This window comes from Drosophila virilis, chromosome X, assembly GCF_030788295.1.
Source record: "Drosophila virilis strain 15010-1051.87 chromosome X, Dvir_AGI_RSII-ME, whole genome shotgun sequence".
Taxonomy (NCBI): Eukaryota; Metazoa; Arthropoda; class Insecta; order Diptera; family Drosophilidae; genus Drosophila; species Drosophila virilis.
Genome location: NC_091543.1, coordinates 8,957,703 through 8,978,113, shown reverse-complemented (window position 1 = coordinate 8,978,113; position 20,411 = coordinate 8,957,703). Strand labels below are relative to the sequence as shown.

Genomic DNA, 20,411 nt, shown 5'->3' with positions numbered 1-20,411 from the left:
CAATTTGAGGAGGAAGGGGGCTGGGGTTGCTGGTAGGCGTGTCAGCCGATGTGGTTTGTAATTGCTTGTCAATTGTGCAGATGGCGACCCACAACTGGCACATGCAACTATTCACATAATCAACATTCGAGGGCCTGTTGCAAAGCGAGGCGTTTCTTTGCATGTGCCTGTGTGTGTGTGTGTTTGTGTGTGTGTGTGTGTGTGTGTGTGTGTGTGTGAGAGTAAATTAACACCGTTTAACGCTAATGTAAAGCAAACAATTTGATGTATTTGCCTTGTACTGCGCGTGTGTGTGTGTGAGTGTGTATAAAGTATGTACTATATATAATAAGTGTATGTCTTCTGCGTGTGTGTGTGTGTGCTTGTGGGTGTGTAAGCCCGTGTGTGTATCATTCTATTTGCACTTGTATGTGTATTTTTCATCAACAGTGTTTGGCGTTATGACAACGCCGCGTTGTCCACACTTCACAGACGCACGCACACGCACACACATTCACATTAACATTGTCATTTACATTCACATTGGCCATCATCAGCAAACATTGAGGATATGTCCTGCCCCCCTTTTTACCGTTGCCCGCCCTATGCTTACCTGCAAAGTATGCCAACATGGCGGTTAGGACGACGGATATGAATATTAAGGCGATGCTCAAGCATTTCCAGGAACATCGGTGTTGACAGCGTTTATCTATGTGAAACCTGTAAAAGAAACAAAGCAAAACAGTGAGCGAATGAGTAAAAGAGACAAATTGGAAGCTGAGACAGACAGAGAGGAGAGAGCGAAAGAGAGAGGCAGGAAGAGGGAGGAAGAGGGCGTTAAACAAACTGTGCAATGCATTTGTAATTAACAACTGGCAAACAGCAGCAGACACCATATAGAGAGAAACAAGGTGATGGCTACACAGGAAGTGAAGCTGGCATAAAATAGCCTAGAGAGGGACGATGGCTGTTAGTAACGAGATGCCGGAGTGACCAGAGTGAGCGCAGCTTAGTATATATATAGTGGGATACAAATAATAAAAAATTTTATCGAGAAGGCTTCGATCGGAAATAATTAAAACCCTCGAGACTTTACTCGTTACTTTGGAAACGTCAGTAATCTAAATAGCATGCTACTATAAGTCATTCGTAAAACTAAACTAAGCACTACTTTAGCATACTCGTTACTTCAAATGACTCGCTACTCAATTCTATAAGTGCATTTGAATGCATTCCAAACACCATTATCAAATAGTTATTTAAAGGCAATAAGCAAAATCTCCTGAACAATACTCGCTTCCATCACTCGCTACTTTCGATTAGCAGAGACTCTAAGGCACTCGATAACGTCTATAAAATCCGTCGTCAAAGGGTACTCGTTAATTTAAATGAGTCGCTTCTCTAAAACATTTGATGTTTTTGTATGCGCGCTACTCTCAAACACGCAATAACCAGCCAGTCTACGGCACTCGCTACACTGCCAAACATTCGTTATTTTAAATCATTCGTATTTTGTAATTAACTCATATGAAAAGCCGCTGTCACTACTTTACTCGCCACTCGTTAGTTTCAGGGCAATTGTTATCTGCTGCAGCTTCTTTAATATCGCTCTCATCTCTATCGCATACAGAGCATTACATATGCAGCGTAAACCCATGACGCAGTGTGGAGTGAGTGAAAAGTTGGTTTAGCCGTTTGACATGGCACAACGACCACAGAAACCAACGAAAGACACACTGCACACATAAACACACACACACACACACACACACATGCACCAATGGGTTTGTCAACTGTCAACTTTTTTAATAAAGCAACGCAAAATGACACTGCCCTTGCGTCACAGCTGCCTCTAGTTAATTGCATAAAAGTTGTAGCAAAGATTCTGTTTGCATGGCCTGAAAAAGGACTCCAACTACATACTTCAGAGTGAATCCTATGTAGGCAATGATGAAATTAATTAGCAGACCTAATGAGCCTTCTTGTACTTGGGGCAATTGAAATTGTGAAACAGTAGGGAAAATTATCTATTCAAATTTTCCGACTCTGTATCTTCCCTGACAACAAGATTTAATTGAAGCGAGTCAAGGAAGAAGCTTCTAAGCCACGGAGTTAAAGCAACTTTTGAACGAAAGAAGCATTGTGAGAACTGAAAAGATATTAAAATATGCGCTAGGAGTGAAGCAAAAAGCATCTCATTGCTTTTCAGTGAGAAGTGACAGACAGTAGCTGTGGCTAACGTTAATGATACGATGAAAGATGAAATGATAATGCGAAGGACTTCAATATATTAAACTAAGTGCGAGAAGCGATGTTTGAGTAGGTGTTAGAAAAACTACGTAAAAATGTACGTAAATGCAAAAGAAACATAATTCCGAATTGGTCGATCGAAATATGAAAATGGAAAAGTGAGGTAAATTGAAAATTTAGAAGGTGTCAAAGAAGACAAGAAAGAAGCAAAGCCAATGTTTAACAACATGGGCAAAGAGAGAACTGAAGCGAAAATCTAGGAGGAATCAGCAGGAGCACAAAAAGCAACGAGAAAAGGGAAGTGAAAATCGAAAAGCTTTAAAGGGTGCACGAAAAGCAAAGAGAAATGGGAAGTGAAAAGTGTCAAAGTGGACACAAAACGCAGCGAGAAGCGAATTGAATATTTAAAAGCAATCGAAGACGGCACAAAAATTAAAGGGAGAAGCGAAGTGAAAATCAAAGAGGTTTCGATTTCAGCGTAAAAAGTAAAGAGAGAATCGATGTGAAAATCGTATGGCTTTCAAATTGGGCAGAAAACTAGAGAAGTGCAGTGAAAATGTAAAAAGTTGACATCTTTTGGGACAAAAAAAAAAAAAAAAGAGAAGCGAAGTGAATATTTAAAACTTGTCGAAGTGATCACATAAATCAAAAAGATGGTATGAAAGAATGGATGGGAAGCTACACAAATTAGATAGCAGATGCTACAGGAAGTTAAACCGAGCCAGCGAGAAGCGAAACGATAAGTTCGCAAAGCAGAGTTTCGACAGCAAAGTGCATAAACAGCTGCAGGCTGACAGCCAATCGGCCAGGCGGGCAGGCAGGCAGGCAGCTCATTTACTTCTACCCACAGCCGGGTGCACTCAATGGAGTGTAAAGCGTGTGAATGTATTCATTTTCCAGGCCGGACGCATTGTTGACCCAGCGTTTGACCCACTGTTAATGGATGAATGGATGGATGGATGGGTTGATGCTTACCTGGATGGTGAATATGGCGAATAATGTGGTGCATGCGCTGAGTGCGAATTACGCAACGGGAATCCAGGCATAACCAATGGCTGTGAGCCGCTTATCTGGCAATGCGGACCGGCAACTCCGCTGCCCGGCGGACCGACAGACACTTGCGGCCCGCCCACTTGGCCGCCAACGCCCACACCGCCGGGCATGGTACCAGCGCCCATTGGCATGCCGACGCCGCCGCGATCGATGCCACCATGGCCGATTGTGTTGCTGCCAGTTGACATACTTTGTGGCATCTGTTGTGGGTGGCCGCCCAATCTGTAAAAAACGAAAGAGATGGCGTCAGTGTGTGTGACCATAATATAGAGACAGAGAGACAGAGAGAGAGAGAGAGAGAGTGAGAGGCAGCGCTGCTTGTAATGCGGAAATTAAAACATGTTCAAAGTTTTTCGCTCGACAATGTAATATTTAAATCTGAGCTATATACACATATAGGAAAAATATAATCTATATATATATATATATATATATATATATATATATTCTATATATGTGTATGTGTATTAAAATATGTATCACTATTTTTTGTGGGGCTGCTGTTGCCAGGGGGCGTGGCACTTAACACAAAAGACATTGCTATTGTTTTTTGGGCTTGTTGCTGTTATTGTTATTATTATTTTTAACGGTTAAGTGATGCGGAAATTTTAAATTAAAAAACATAAATCAATGCGTATGTGTCCGAGGGTGTGTGAGTGTGTGTGTGTGTGTGTGTGTGTGTGCGTGTGTGTGTGTGCGTTTGTCCTTTGTTTCATTATCGTTGCACAGCAGCCAGGCGGACATGTTGTTGTTGCTGCTGTTGTTTGCATTTTATTATCGCTCAACATTAAGCGGAAATGCAGCTACAGGCAGCGACGCCGGCAGCGACGCTGGCTGCACTGCCGCTGCCCCCGTAAATATGCAACACATTTTGCAGCTGCCGCCTTTTTCACGCGCCGCCCGCAAGTATACAACTTGTAATATTTTTTTTATTTGTTACTGCCAGCGCTGCGATTTACAAGACAAAGGACTCGAATTACCGCATGCACACACACACAAACACACACATACAGGCACGCCCACAAGCTCTCCGTGTGTGCGTGTGTGTGTGTGTGTACAAGTACTTATATGCCATATAGTGTATATACAGTTGGATACATGTTTGCATTGCGTTGAGAGAGACCGAGCACTTGAAAACTGCGCACACAAAAATATGCAATTAAGTTTTTTATTTTTTTCGGGGCGACATTGTTAACATTTAAAGAGCTTTAAAAATGTTACATGCTTGCACGCATATATGCAGCTAAATATCTCGCGGCGCAACTCTAGTTAGCAGACGATCTGTTTTAACTAGCAATGCGTTTTTACTATGAACATACTAAATAGATTTTAATGCTGGCGTATTCCTGATCAAAGCAAGAATAGTCCAATATCTATTCCACCTTTTTTGTTTTACGGTCTATGTGTCCCCATGTTAAGATCCGATTTGGAAACAGACATGTTTTTGTTAATTCTATTATCTTAGACTTGATTGAAGTACAATATGATCATATATAATATAAGCTTAACATGCAGACAATTAAAAAAGTAAGGTTAAAAATTGAAAAAGATTCCACATTATAATTAACAAGTTTAAGTACACTAAATATTTTGATAGCACGCAAACTATTTACAGTCTCAACTCCAGTGAAGTGATAGATATAAACTTAAGCTGTTTTCAAGTCTACAAAAACATATCCCGACCAGATAAATGAGTTTGGGGAGACCGACTTGCTGCTCAACTAGAAGGCCAGCAGACTGCGTAGCTCAGTGGTCTTATTGTGAAATGGAGTCGGAGGAACACATCGGCAGGCAGTTCATTTCATATTTTATGGTTGTATTGTGTGTGTGTGTGTGTGTGTGTGTGTGTACTGCAAGATAATTTAACTTTCGCTGCGCTCAAAACTTATTTTTGCTTTTGTGCGCTGCCATATTTATAAGCTGACATTCCCAATTCCGTTTGGGCCCAGAGTACGCCGAAATTAGTCAGCAAAGTGCAATTTTTATAGAATTTGTGACGCCAGTTCAGACAGTTTTATGGATGCAATCCTTATATTTATTTCGTTTTCAACTTTAATGGCTGCTGCTCTAACCCCCGCTCGTTGCGCCTCCCTCACTCACTGAGCTTTGGCGAGAATGGCGAGTGCATTTGACATATCACATTTTAGCCAGCTCGCTCGCTCGCTCGCTCGCTCGCCCGCTCGACTCTTGTCAAATTTTTGTGTGCTTTGGACGCCATTTTGGCTTTGTTATTTATGGCCATGTCAAGCGGTCGCCAGCTGGTCAAGAGCTGCGCGACCAGTGCCCCCCTCGGGCAGCCGCTGCTCCGCACAGGCATGGCCCCGAGCGTGGCCTGCATTTGACATGCGGTTGCGTGCGGGCCAAAAACTTTTTTCTTTTTCTATTTTTGTTCTTTTTTTTTTCTTTTTGCTTTTGCTTTTGCTTTTGGGCTTTAGCAATTGGTAAGCCGGCGAAACGTTTGACCGAAAAATGTCGATTGACGCGCTTAGCATTGCAAAAATCAGTTTGGGTACCAAAAATGAACCATAATGTGGCATCAAGCCTTAGCTGACCCCTAACTGAAACCCAGCGCTGCGCTGACCAACAATTCGGAATTTTCAAATCAACCCAAAATCAAGCTGCAAATTTACGAGTCGCCTACAAAAGTTGCCAGCGAGTAAGGCAACCAGATCAGCAAAATTTATACATGACATATATACATACACACACACACACACACACACACACACACACTGAGATAGAGAGAGAGAGAGGCGCCAAGGAAGAGCAGCAGGGTCCAAATGAGTACGAAAGCCGCTTACAACAAAATCAACGACAACAGCAGGCGGCTAGTCCCTTAACATGTGTGTGTGTGTTTGTGTGTGTGGAAGATAAATGTGCTTGTGTGAGTGTGTGTGTTTGTGTGTGTGTGTGTTTGGGGCCAGCTTAGCAAACGCTAAGCCAGAGAGCGTTGAGCGCAAGCTGTGCCTGTGATTTATTAGCAACAATAATAGAATTAAACAATTTAAATTAAGTTGTAGCCGAAAACCATAAACAGTCTGCCAAAGGAGGCACCACACAGTGCTGCATGGGTGGAGGCGCCACCAACTGCACGCAACGGGGCGTACCACAAAAAACAACAAAGAGACAAACAAACAAAAAACAACAGAAAAATAAAAACACATTTGCTGTGCACTTTTTCGTAGTGTATGCGGAAAAAATAGACCACTTTTTGTTGGCTTTACAACGTTTTGTTCCTTTTTTTTCGGAGTTTTTAAGGGATTTGGCTTTTGTTGACCTCAACGTACTAAGCCTAGAGCTGAGCTATCGCTGTGAAATTCGGTATGGACTAGCAGTGCAAGTGGTTTTAATTAAGAAACGACCAAACAGTTTGTAGACAACTTAAAAAAAAAATAAAGAAAAATACACAGATTTTGATATATGCCCCGTTTCATGGCTTTCTGCAGCCTCGGCTGAGCTATCACTCTGCAGAGTTGGCAGGATCAATGCTGGATACTTATGGGTTGAACACTTTAAATATTTTCTAAGCTTTATGAGTTTTTGATTTGTGAGCCGCAGTTAACTAGGCAGAGTTGTTAGATATCAAACAAAAAATGTAGCGCACTGAAAGATTCCAATTGTTAGAAATGTAAATATTCTTTGGGTACAAAGCTGTAAAGCTGTGAGCTAAGCTTGGAAGCAAACTAACTTGAGGAAATTTGGTATACGCTACGCCAAGGCTAGAGAGCTTAAGAAAATCTCAACAATTTATGGATATTTGCAAGAATTTTCGAGATTTTAATATGCGACTAAGTAAAACTAAGTCTGCAGCCAGGCTAACGCAATGAAGTGGGGCACGAGCTACTCCTTTGGTCAAGTTGCCTTAAATTAACTACACATTTTCAGTTACTTTTATTAGCTAATAAATCTTTGGGATTGTCAGTGTGACCAGCCTTGAGATTAGAGCAACTGAAGTAAGGGCAATGCGCATTCGGCGCAGCTCGGCTGCCTTTGCCCAAAGCTTGACCAGCTGCGGGCGACGATGGATCCACACCAAATGTTTGTTGCCAGAGGTAGTTAATGGCGGGGGCGTCAAGTGGTGCTGTGGGGTGCAGTGAAGGGCTACATGTGTACTCTTGCGTCGCCAGGAGGGCATTACAAATGCTTCCTGCGCATAAATGTGGCAGCAGTGGTGAGTCCAGCGTGTGTGTGTGTGTGTGTGCGTGTGCGTGTGTGTATATATTGCTGCCATTATTACTTGCTTTTGTTGTTGCTGACAAGCCCCCCACACAGTTTGACCCCAAATGAGGCGCCCTCGTCCCCGCTTGACAGCCATCAGGTCGCAGTCCACTCGACGGGGCAGCAGCAACAAAAAGCAACAAAAAAAATGTTGCATACTTTTGAGTGCAGCGCAACGCATTTTGCAACTTCAAATGGCATTTGTAGTTGTCGTTGCGCGTTGTTGTTGTTGCCATGGCAAATTGTTGTTTCAGTTGTTGTTTTAAGTGTGCATTTAATTTAATTTTTATTTAAATGCAACGCATAAAAAATTAAAGCCCTTTGCAACGGAATTGTAATTGTTGCTGTTGTTGTTGTAACTACTAAAAAACAAAAATTATTTCTGAAAAAGTCAGCCAGAAAATCATTCGAAACGCAACATTTTCCGTAATTGCCTATTCCGAGCTGTTGAGGCTTAGATTTAATATAGTTGTAGATAACATCTGGCTTGAAGGTATCTTGTATCTGGTATCCTGTATCTATATGATGTATATATATTAATCTTGAGCATGCTCTGGCTTAAATATCATCAAATGCTTCATTTCCTCAGTCTAGATGTATCACATATAGATCTCGTATTTTTTAGTTTTCATCTGGTAAATTGTATCTTTAGTATTTTTCGGACATTTCTTATCTTTCATCTTGTAGCTTATGCTCTATATATCTCTTATTTTTATCAGTTATGGACATTTCTGGCTTAGTCTTTGACTGAACTCTTTCTGGTTCCATTTCTGCCACTTCAAAGCCTCGTCCGCTTTTCCCACACAAACACACTCTGCCTGTATGAGTGTGCGTTTGTCTTTTAATTCTGTCGTTAAATCCAATTGCTGTATTCAGTTTATGGGACTCGGTTTCATTTGCAATTGACAGTTGGCAGGTTTCTATGCAGGTTCATAGGACTCTAAGTCCAATCAATTAGTTGCGCTGATTTGTTTGACAAACTGCAGCAATTGTTGTTATTGTCTCTGTTGCTGTTGTTGCTCTCGTTGTTGTTTTTGTTGTTTTTGTTGTTTTTGCTGTTGTCGTCACTTTTGTTGCATTAGTCGCTGCGGCCACGTAGCGTTTTTGTAGTTTGTTGTCTTTTGTGCGCCAATTTCGCTTGTAATTTCGCCCAACTCCTTCAAATGTGCCGCATGCCTCACATCCTCACACCCTCCCGCAACCAAGAACCTAGCACTCTGTGTGTGTATGTGTGTCTGTGAATTATTATTGATTTTGCGCTTCATTTTTCTAGCACGTTTCCGCACAGCGTGTAATTTTGTTTGGCTTTATCTACGGCGCGTAGCCCGACCGACCGAAAAACGCCTGAAAAACTTGCTAGAGCAGGGCCAGGCAGGGGCGTAGAGTGAGGGGGCGCAGTCAGCAGGCGGCAAACGACCGCGAACCGCGAGACCAAAACCGACCTGTGGGAGCCTTTCCCTCTCTCGGTGTGTTCGAGTGTGCCTGCGAGTGTATGTATGTGTGTGTGTGAAAATTTTGCGAAAATCACGTTTTGGGCGTTGTTAGTTTAGCGTTGTGCGGGCACGACTTGACCCAACCGAATGAGCAGCTCGAACAATGGACGCAGAATTTCAAAAACGAACTTATAGTTTGTTCCACTTGTTGTCAGTGTGAGCATGCGTGTGAGTGTGTGTGTGTGTGTTTCACTTGCCGCACTAAACTTTAGAAACAGCCAGCCAATGGCCAATGGCCAGAGGCAGCTGCATATGCATCGTATAGGGGGCTGTGCTCAAAGGGGGTTCTGTGACTAAGCCCCACCGACTCCAATCCCAAATCCCCCGCCCCCACCCCCTTGCATCTTACTTAATAAATATGAGAATGGAAATTCATCAGCTGCACAAATTTGTTTAACAGTTGTGTTGCCTGCCGTCGGGCAAACATTGAAATTTGACTAAAGTAGCCAAGTTCTGTTAAGTTTTTGTTGAGTTCGGTTAAGTTGTGTTTATTATGTAATACAAGTTTGCGTGCATGCGTGCGCGCGAGCGTGTGTGCTCCCTCTAAAGTGCTGCGAATTGCATATATAGCAATTCAGATACGATTAAAACTCAAAGTGTTTGGGGCAAAGCGCTTCCAAACTGATGTAAACAGAAGTGCGTGGCGGGAGCTTGGCCTGCGGATAGCAGTGGGAAGTAGCTGGTAGTTTAGCTGTTTTTAGCGCACATTAAACACATTCAATTGAATTCACGCCCAGGGGTGAATTGAATTCACGCGTAAAAGCGTCAAGAGGTGCAATTAAAATGGATTAAATGAGGCGATACGACTGGTACTAGAACAAGAAGGCGTACGAAAGTTGGGATAGCTATTCACCTCTCGATCTTTCCCTCTGTCCCTCTCTCTCTCTCTCTTGCTTATGTTATTGGTCAGGTATCTGTTAGATATTCTGATTTTCTTATGTCTCTTTCAATTCTTAGCTCTCTATTTCCCTTTGACTATATTCTTACCTCTATCTCTCTACTCCTCTATCTTCTGACTTCTTTTGACATTCTCTCTCTCTCTCTCTCTCTCTCTCTCTTTTTCTCTCTCTATGTCTATCTCCGTTCTCTTTTACTTTTTGCTGATTGCCATTCTTGTTTATTAGCATTCTCTTTACCTCTATCACGCTCGCTGCCTCTTCGCTATCCGCTCTCACTATCTTCTTCGCCCGGACCACTCTCTCTCTCTCTTTGCCTAGCTGTGTCTCAATCATTTTTCTCCTTCTTTCCCTCTCTCTCAGTTGCCCCCTTCGCCCAAAAACAAGGGCACCAAATAAGCAAGAGAAATGCCTAAAAAAATAACAGAAAAACTTTGCACAAAGAGAGTGAGAGACATAGACAGGCGACAGACAGGCGAAAAAAGAAAGCAAGCGGCGGTGGGGCGGATGGGGAGACAGAAACGCAGGCAGGCAAATCAATTTAATTAGTTTCTGACTTTCATTTACAAATAATGCATAAATCTGTAGACAGCGCCCCAGAGACCATAAATTAAGCGAAACAGCGGCCAAACTCAAACGCAGACAGAAGAAGAGCCCAAACTTTGCCAAAACAACAACAACAACAAGAACAACAACAACAACAACAACAACAACAACGACAACGACAACAAACTTGTAACTAACTACAGGACAACTGAAGAAGAAGAAGAAGAACCAGCAACAGCAGACCGCTGAAGATGAAGAAGAAGAAGCAGCAGCAGCCGCAGCTGAAGGGCAGAAACAGCATTTACGAGGGTTGGACGCAAAATTAATTTGCGCTTTTATTAAATTTTCTGGTATTTTTTTTTTTTTTTGCTTTCTCTCTGCGCTTTATGCAGGGCAAAAGAAGACTATGGGTGTGGTGGGTTGGGGGGCGGTACGCGCGACACTGGCCAGTCTAACTATGAGGAGGCGTGAGAGTGGGCAGGAGGAGTGCGCTCTGGGGTAGAAGCCCAAGGCTCATGGCTAGAGCCAAGGGCAGGCAGGTAATCACGCCTGGCACACAGCGAAGGGCTGGCCTATACTGTAGGTGTTTAACACACACACACACACACACACACATGCACACATAAACCATTTTTATCGAGCGTGAAAGCAACAAGCGTAGGAAACCCAACTGAGGAGAATTTACGAAGCGCTGTCAAACGAATTGCAACCCCTTGAAACAATTTTTTATACTCGATTTATTTTCAGTCTTTTTTTTTTCTTTTGCGTTGATTTTTTATGCCCTCACATGCGTATCGCATATATATGTGCGCACATTATATATATATATATATGTATATATATATATATCGATATTTTTGCAACATTTTTGGGGGCGTGCAACGGCCCCGATTTGCACTTTGCTTATGCTTCAATGGGCGCCATGAGCGCACGTTGGCGCCTTTAGAGAGGGATTGGGTGTATATGGGGGATAGGAGAGAGCAGTGCAGAGTTAGACATATACATATACACACACACTCACACAAACGCACACTGCGAAAGCAACTGAAAATTCGCATACTTTAAGCAAAAAGATAATATTTATTTATAAAACATTCGAGCAGCTTAAAAGCAACAGACTCTGAATCAATTATCCAGAAGCTAACAAAACAAAGGCCAATTCAACATAAGAAAGAAGCTTAGAAAGGAAAATAAAGATAAATAAAATAAAAATAATAAAACATAGCATAAAATAGTTCAAACACAATCGATTCCTTTCTGGGGCACATCACTTTTCAAGCCAAAAGCTTTCACAATTCAACTTTTGTCGATTTCCATTTGTTTATTTCTATTTCTTAAAATGCATCTAAAATGTGTTTGCCATTATTTAAAGAGTTTCCCGCTTACTTCGACTTGCAGTATTTCTCTTTTCAAGTCAAAGTCAGCATTAACGACATTTCTACTTCTATTTTTGACAAGTTTGATGTTAAAATTGACTTAATTCGAGCTCTTACAGTTTGCAAGTTCGTTGTAAACTACCTGGCAAATCTTTTTACTGTGTGTAAATAATTGTTTTATGTTATGCAAATGGTTGCTTGTCGCCTGTAAAATTGAAAATTACTTCATAAAACTTAACTCTAGTACGCATTGTTCGCTTCGCCCTTCCCCAAGCAACCACCCGTCTGACTATTGCATCCAAATGTTAAACCAAAGCGTGCAACCCAAACGTTAATGATCTAAGAAAAAAGCAACGGCCCGCTGCTTGCAGCACAGGGCAGATTGTTGCTGCCTCGCATGGACGAATCGTGTGTTTGGCGGGGGAGCTTGGGAGTTTGCGGGAGGGGAGCGTCACTGCTATCAGTTACGCGCTCTCATAGCAGATGATTCTACAAAAAAAAATATATATGTATATATAAACGAAACCGGAGCAAGCCAAGCGAAATGGCAACCCCAGCCGGCGGCCCGCCTGCTCCTGTTGCCGCCCGCGTCCGCCTCTGCCTGGCTGTGCCTGCTCCTGCACTCGGCACTCGATGCCGCCGCCATGTGACTAATAACACCCCGAGGGAGCAGCGACGTTGTCGGCGTTGCCTTCTAGCCGCTGTGGGGGCGGTGTGTGTGCAGCGGCGGCTGCCAATGATCAAAGCATTTTTCAGTCGCCCCCGTCCCCACGGCCCGCCCCTGGCCATGCCTCAACGTTTGCCACGCTAAATTTTGTTATGACGGCGGAATTAATATTATTAAGGGCCGATTTGCAGCCTCGACCTGGCTCTGGGTACACGGCCTGAGCCCTTTTTTTTTTTTTGTACCGCCAGCTCGTCGTTTACTTTTATTCTCTTCGCGTACTTTGTTTAACGCTGTCTGTTGAGTTGATAATTTAGCGACGCCACCAGCAGCAGCAGCAGCAGCACCAACATCATGATTATGTGCCGCCCGCCCCACATTTCAAATCCCTTCCCCTCACCAAGCCCTTTGAGTCCGCCTTTTGGTGGCATTTTCACGTTTATGGCTCTTATTAAATATTTACAGCCTTGACTTGGAAGTTTGAACAGCGGCTTAATTTGTTGTCACTTGCAAATAAATAATTTACAACACAAAAACAACAACAGTGGCAAACACAAAAATACCCTGCTTATCAGTTGGCAGAAGCAGCAAAAATGTCCCAGCAAAAGATCTCAAGTCCAAATTCCAATACAATCTATATTTGCTTTTGAAACTAACAAAGAATCACATATCTTAAAACAAAGTACTTACAAGTACTCATGACGTAAGTGTGGTCAAAAGGGCTTAAGATTTGATTACTCAAAGACTTGAGTGCTTTGGGGAATTTCGAGCAGGGCGAAATTGATTATAGAAATTGTCTGAAGAAGATAGTTAAAACTTATTTGGATTATATTTTGGTATTTAAAATGCTTAATAAAGTTGCAAGATTATTTTAATTACATACAATTTAATAAAAAATACAATAAAGTTTTGATTCAATATCAGAATTTTAGATGGTTCCAATTGAACCAAGTTTCCTGGATATCAAGCCCTACGAGTATACGAGTATAGACAAATTCTTTTGAAAACTATATACTATAGATCAAAGTCGACAAATGTATGTACCACAACTTTCATTTATTTTGTTTGCAGGGCATCACAAAGTCGGCTCGTTGCGAACATGTTCGGTTGGCCGTGGTCTGCTTCCGGCCTAAGCCGTGTTTGCAGCTGGCTGCCCGTGCTTTGGTGAGCGTGAAAGCGTCGCGATAAGCGCCTCAAACATTTTGCGAGCGCTTATTAATTGTTTGTCGAGTGGCGGGTGGCAAGTTGCAAGTGGCAAGTTGCAAGTGGCAAGTGCCGGCTGCTTGAGCCCGACAGCAACGCCGAGGTGTTTGCCAGAGGATTAGGCGGCGCATAAAGCAAATGCAAAAAAAGGAGGAAATCATGTTGAGCGAGCGCCAAGTGGCAACATTCAACGTTGCCACCTGCTGTGGCATGGCCCATCGCAGGTCCATAAATGAAATATGCCAATATTTTCGGCACAGTCCGCAGCCCCCTTTGCCATACCCAAAAAAAAAAGAAACCAATCGAGCTAATAACGGAAATTGCGCGAAGTGCCACATCAGACAGTGGGCGGGGGCGTGGCAAGAAATCAAAGACACAAAATGGGCGCTGCCCAAAGGCAAAGCAATCTCCCCCCACCACCGCCAATAGAAAAATCACAAAATATATTGCAAGGAATAGTTGAGGCAATACGCAGGACACGCAGCGGGTCATCAGGCCCAGCCACGTGTCTGCCCCCTGCTCCCTGACCCCTGCCACTGACGCCTGCCCCTGCTCAGGGCTTTCACTTTTGTCATGGCACAAAAAAGTATATAAAAGTATATATATATATACATATGAAAATAAAGAAAATATGAAATGGCATTTTCCATTTGCGCGAGGCATAAATTGAATTAGACGGCAAAAAGGATGCGGCAGGCGGGCGACGCAGCTGCAAGTGCAACAGCAACCACCGCCGCAGCGGATCGCATCCGGTTCGGGCAACAGAGGGTTGGCTCGTGTCTACAAATCTCGTCTAATAGTAGCGTGCGCTTTATGCTTTTGAGGGGCGTGGCAACATTTTTGCTGCTGCTGTTGTTGCAGCAAAAGGTCGCGCCGATGTCCGCCGGCCCCGAGTTAATTTGCAACATAATCTTTTAATCTGGTTTTTGTGTCAACTGCAGGCACAACGCATAGCACCCAGCACAGAGTGCACAGCACACCGAGAGCAGCAACCACCGCATCACCAGCCGCTGCCGCTGTCGCTGTCGCTGATGTTGCCACCCTTGCAGCGCCCAGCCGTGGTTGCCATATATATGAAAAATTCATTAGTTCCGTGTGCGCAGCGTTGCCACAGCCACAGTGGGATGACATATGATCCTAATGATGCTGACCCAACCGCTCCCCGTCCGCCATCGCCCGTCCCGCGCCATACTGTGTGCAGAGTCCACTTTAAGTTTTATGTGCGGTCTGCTGACCACAACAGCAAGAAATGATTCACAAAACATTCACTCGTTCATTCATTTATCTGCTGCGCACATTTTGCAAATTGATTAAAAGCTTGAAAGCTGGAAGAAATAAATGTTCAAAAAGCTAATAACATAATCTAATCGATGCGTTACTTCGATCAATTTAGTCGATTGTCAAGGCAATAAAAATACAAAATGACACTAACAAAACATGCATTCGCTCATACATTTATTCACGGAGTGTAATTCCATACCACAAATCTTGCAATTTTATTGAAAAACTAGAAGTCTATTATCGCATCGATTAATTCGATATATTTAATCGATTACCAAGGCCTTCAGCTTAGCCCAAAGACAGCCTTTGATTCGAACTCGGTCGGAACTCAGTCGTCTACAAAAATTTAGAAGATCTAATGCTTCTGCAGTAAATGGTAATTGTTTAGCTCAGAGCTATAAAACCATGCTCAACGTTGGCAGTCTTGCAGCTTAGCCAAGGATGTTTTATTACCCATCCAACTATTTGTGTGTAGACATCAAATCGCAGCGACTCTTTGAGCCGATCTAAGTCAAAGCGGTATTGGCTTGTCATGTAACAAATATCTTTGAAGAAATATGCCAAGAAACTCCAATGCAAGCAAACAGCACAAGTAAAATCGATAAAAATAATAATAAATATGATACAAATCGTATATGATATATATTTATTTCACTTGAATCGGACTAATGAAAAGAAACTCGATGTACCTAAGCAACTGCATCAATAGTTAAGTCTGGAGAAGTACCCTAAAGCCGAATGCCAGCTGCAGCGGGCATTGACTATTACAAAGGTCTCAACTTGAGATCACGTTCGGGCGAACCCGTTTGAAGCTTATTTCAATTGAAAGCCATTTCGGCTTACGAGTACTTATATTCGTTTAACTTATTCAATGCCCTTGCCTCTGATACTTCTTGCAACAATGCAACGTTGAAGCACTTTCCGCACAATCTGTTGGGCGACAGGTGAACGACGAAGAAGAAGCAGCAGCAGCAGCTAAGAAAGGAAAAGTCAATGCACACACAAAAGAAAATATTCGCATAATTTTTCGCATGGAAATTGTTGGTGAGTGCAAATGTTGATTTACTTTGATTTACTTGACTTTAAGCTGAAAATCATTTTTGCCAGCAGAGACGGGGGCGTAGCAAGGCGTGGCAGGGCGTGGGGTGCGCTTATCAAACTGAAACGAATGCTGTATAAAAGGCCCGAAAAGAACGTACATTGTGTGTGTGCTCGTGTGTGTGTTCGTGTGTGTGTGTGTGTGTGTGTGTGTGTGTGTGTAGTCGAAATTCATCAAAATCCAATCAATCTTTCATTTAAACATTTTCATTTCGGCTCGTTGCGTAGCGCGGCATTCGCACTGAATGGGCATCTATATGTCAGATAGCGAACAGAGGGAGGCCGAAAAAAAAACAGAGTGAGAGCGAGCGAGAGGAGGGAGAGGCAGGGAGAGGGGATGAGTGCGCGGTAGGCAAAACAAAAAAAAAACGCAAAAAATACGCCGTAAAGCGCAAATATTTGCGCGTATAAATGGGGATGATGATGAGAGCCTAAGGATGAGCCTGCCAAAGCAAAAAAAAAAAAAAAAATAACAAAAACAAGAAGAAGTAGAAGCAGCAGCAGGACGAGGCATGCGGTATGCGGGCAGCGGGACGTGCTGTTGATAAAGCGCTAGAGCTGGGCGACGGTCGGCGGGCGGTGGGCGGGGCCCGTGGCATATCAAAATAGGGCGCTAAAACAACAGCAGACCGAATGTTGATAGAAAAACGAATGAAAATGCGTACAAATAACTAAAAATATGCACAAAATACCAACAAAATAAAATAATCCAAAACATACACGAAAATTACAGTCAGTTGGCGCATGTTTCAACACGAAAAAAAAAACTCTAAAGGAATAAGGTAAACAACACGACATACATGAAAATATGCCGAAGAAAAAAGAAAATTACTTGCAAAAAATACTAGAAATACTCGAAAACCAAATATTCACAGCAGCAATTGCAGTTATTCGTTGTATGTTGTAACAGCAAAATAACGCAACCTACTTTCCAAGAAACAATAAAAGTATACAAAAAAAAAAAAAAAAATTTAGAAAAATGCCAACAAAAAAACTGTGCAAACAAATAATTACCCTATCAGTAAGAAATATAGGGTATAAAATACAAAAAGGTTGCTGCAACTCTATTGAAAAGCATTTGAAATGTGGCCAGCTACAATTTAGTGGCATTGTGGGCAGGGGGCGTGGCCCGAAAATATGCAATTAGCCTAAATTAGTTCGACTACGAGAAAACAAAATGAAAACACGCTTCAAAAACAGGTTCAATAACCGAAAGGCAACAACGGGAAACCGCGGAAAACAATGTTGGGCAATGAAAAGTGAAATTTGAAATTAATTCCTTTGGCGAGCTCTTCCCTAGAGGAGGCGTATACCCTATGCCCACCCACTCCCACAGCACCCACTTCTTCTATTACAAATCCAGCTCAATGCATTGGGGGAATCGGGCCTGGGAATGAATCATATGGCCGATAGAATTTCAAGGCACAGCTCCAAACAAATTTCCTTTTCTCGTTTGTGCCTCTTTTCGAAATGCCAAAACAAACACAAATAGCGAGCTGGAGCTGGAGAGGGGGTGGTGGAGGGTGGTAGAGGGAGACAGAACGGGATGTGTGGGGCTCATTCGCGCTGGGGGTGTTGGCTATGTTTACCGTTATTTAAAGCTTAATCCCCCAATGTGGAAAAGCATGAATTTATAATTAAAAGTAAATTAAAAGTAAATAAAACAGCGCCAAAAGATGCCCAGCCCGAGGGGTGGAGGAGGAGCGACCGTATCGTTGCCTGTCCCAAAAGTATCTGCAAGATACAAAATGGACAAGGCGCAACTTTTGCGCCAAATAGCTTCTCTTATTTTATTGTCTCGTCTTTTACAGTCGGGCAAAATCTGCTTGCATATCTACAAAGCCATTTGCTAGAAGATTTTAATGAGCTGCCTCCTCAAAATGACATTGCACAAGGTGCTGCACGGCGACAAAAGCGACGAAAGCGTTTTTGACAAGCCGTACAAGTTCGAGGAGTTGCCAGCTTTTCCTACTGTTTTACTTTTTGCGTTTTATCAATGCATTCTCTTAGCAACTTTAACTGTGAGCTATGCACAAGCCCTCTCTCTTCCTCCCACTCCCTATCGTTCTCTTTCTCTCTCTCTCTGACGGATATCCTTGGCACGCCGAAGTTTAAATGCTCTTGTAGGCAACTAGCACGCTTTCGACCGATTCTTAGATTCGAATCGTTTAGAGCTATACTATCTTACTAGATTAGCTTGCCTGGTAACAGACATATAGACGAACATGGGCAAAGACACGGCTGTTGCAGGTTGCAGATCAAGAATATATCTATACACACATACTTTCTTTAAGGAGTTGCAGATGTCTTACAGCATTATAATAATATAATAATGCCCACCACAAGGGTAGTAATATTTGAATAACTAACAAGGATAAGGGCCAAGCATGAGCAAAGGCAGCATTCGAGCAAAATGGCGCCCAACGTAAGTAGGTTAATGTGCGTAGCGCCCAACGTAGGCAACAATGTCGATAAAAATAGCACTTTTTACATATATACATTTAAATATGTAAATATACATGCATATATATATATATATATATATATATATATATGTATATTGGTTAGATATAGATGCAAATGTGCGTTCGTGCGCTTCAATCTGTGTGAGCTTTGAGAGACAAAAACAAATGGCGAATACCAAAAAAATTTAAAATTCTAATTGCCAGCCAGAGAGTGTGTCAGTGACGCTCTCTCTCTCTCTCGCTCTCTGTGTCCCCCCTCTCACTCGCACACTCTCTTTCTCCCTCTATCCCTCTCTGTGTGCTTGTGAGTGTGCATTGAGCTCAGGGCGGCTCAGGTACTAGTCCCCTTTCCTGCCCTTCGAGCTCTCGCACTCGCATGCTCTTCGCTTTTGTGCAAAATGAATAAAACATTAAATCGGATTATAGAATTTTGCATTTTTCGAAATTAACATGTTTATCCTGGAAAGCTGAGTGGCACGCAGCAGCAGAGGGAAGCACCAGCAGACGGCGCTGTGCCAGTCTTTGAATTTGGAATTCGGAATTTGAATTTGAGGCATTGCTGCAGCAGCAGCAGCAACAGCAGCAGACGAGGACAAGGACGAGACTGGAGCCTGGTTAGAAATTTTTGGAAACGGGCGCGTACGAAAATGTAGCCAAAATGCTATTGAACTGTTACACAAAGAGGCACACACACACACACACACACACATGCACATATAAATACGTGTATATACATATTTGCATATCTTTCAAATAGTATATAAAAGTACCTGGTGCATGGCTTGAAGGCACCCTTACGGTTGCCCCATGCAAAGCTGCAACATGGGGCAAAGTCGTTGACTGAAGCAATTAAGACAGACAATAGATAACGAATTGCAACAAAACTGGGGCACACTGGGGCTAAGGGCTTGGGATTGCTGTGGGTAGTGGGTTTTGGGTTAAGGATTAGGCGGATTCGCTTGAGGTGTGCAACGTTCCATACTATAAAAGCTTCTGATAAGCTGGTGAGAAATTCATCTGAGCAATAAACTCTGTAATATTGTTATGGATTTTTCAGTTTATTCACCTTGATGTTTAAATATATAGAACTACAGAACTGTAGCTAGATGTTCAAAATTAAACATACACTTTAAGTCTGCAGACTGTAAGCAGCCTCTCTCTTCTAAGCAAAGCAATATTCTTAAAAAAATAATCTTTGATATCGACATTAATCCGTTTTTTTTTTTTTTATCGATATAGTGATTTTTGATTCCATTATTAACGATTCATATTGATTTTAGAGAAGCAAGCTATGCATGATCTAAAACAAACTCGACCTCTTCCTGGCAAAGAACAACTTAATCTGAAAATTGCAAGTCTCTTAGGAATTATCTCGCAATCGACACGCTGATCAGGAATACCTACGTTTTTTCCGGGAACCCAAACCTTCTGCCTGTTATATTCAGACTTATAAAAATAGCAGCTAACTGCCAGCTTTGCTCAACTTTTAGTCGCGAGGCTTGGTGTATCGTTTCGATAGTCAGAAAATCTCTTAAGTCTGAACTTAACCTCACTTTTGCTTAGCTGTTGGGTTGCAGCACAGTTAAGGTTCAGCCACACACTTGGGTTCACATAAAAGGCAGTTGTGCGAAGTCGCACACTTACAACCCTCGCAAGGCGCAGCTGTCAGTCAATCAGTCAATCAGTCAGTCAATCAGTACACATCATGATAATGATAGGTCCAACTGATAAAGCCCTGAGAGCCTTGATGAAAAGACGCACTGCCGCTGTCCGCCTGTCCGTCTGCCCTCTGCCCGCCCACGCCTCCCTGAACCCCTTTCGACTGTTCGCCTGACATCCGTTTGAAGTGCTACAAAGACGCATAATAAGATTAGAGAGCCACGAGTTGA

At 42.6% G+C, this 20,411-nt stretch overlaps 1 protein-coding gene across 6 annotated transcripts in view; it reads right to left on the bottom strand.

Annotated features, from left to right (window-relative positions):
- The window catches only part of Ten-a (tenascin accessory), a 289,872-nt gene that overhangs the window by 70,965 nt on the left and 198,496 nt on the right, over window positions 1-20,411 (bottom strand). For all 6 annotated transcript variants that reach the window (XM_032440757.2, XM_032440759.2, XM_032440758.2 and 3 more), the window contains 2 exons: window positions 3,205-3,504; window positions 593-699 (listed from right to left, as the gene is read on the bottom strand). In XM_032440757.2, the coding sequence (XP_032296648.1) occupies window positions 593-699; window positions 3,205-3,504 (407 nt within the window). The remainder of the gene's footprint in view (window positions 1-592; window positions 700-3,204; window positions 3,505-20,411) is intronic.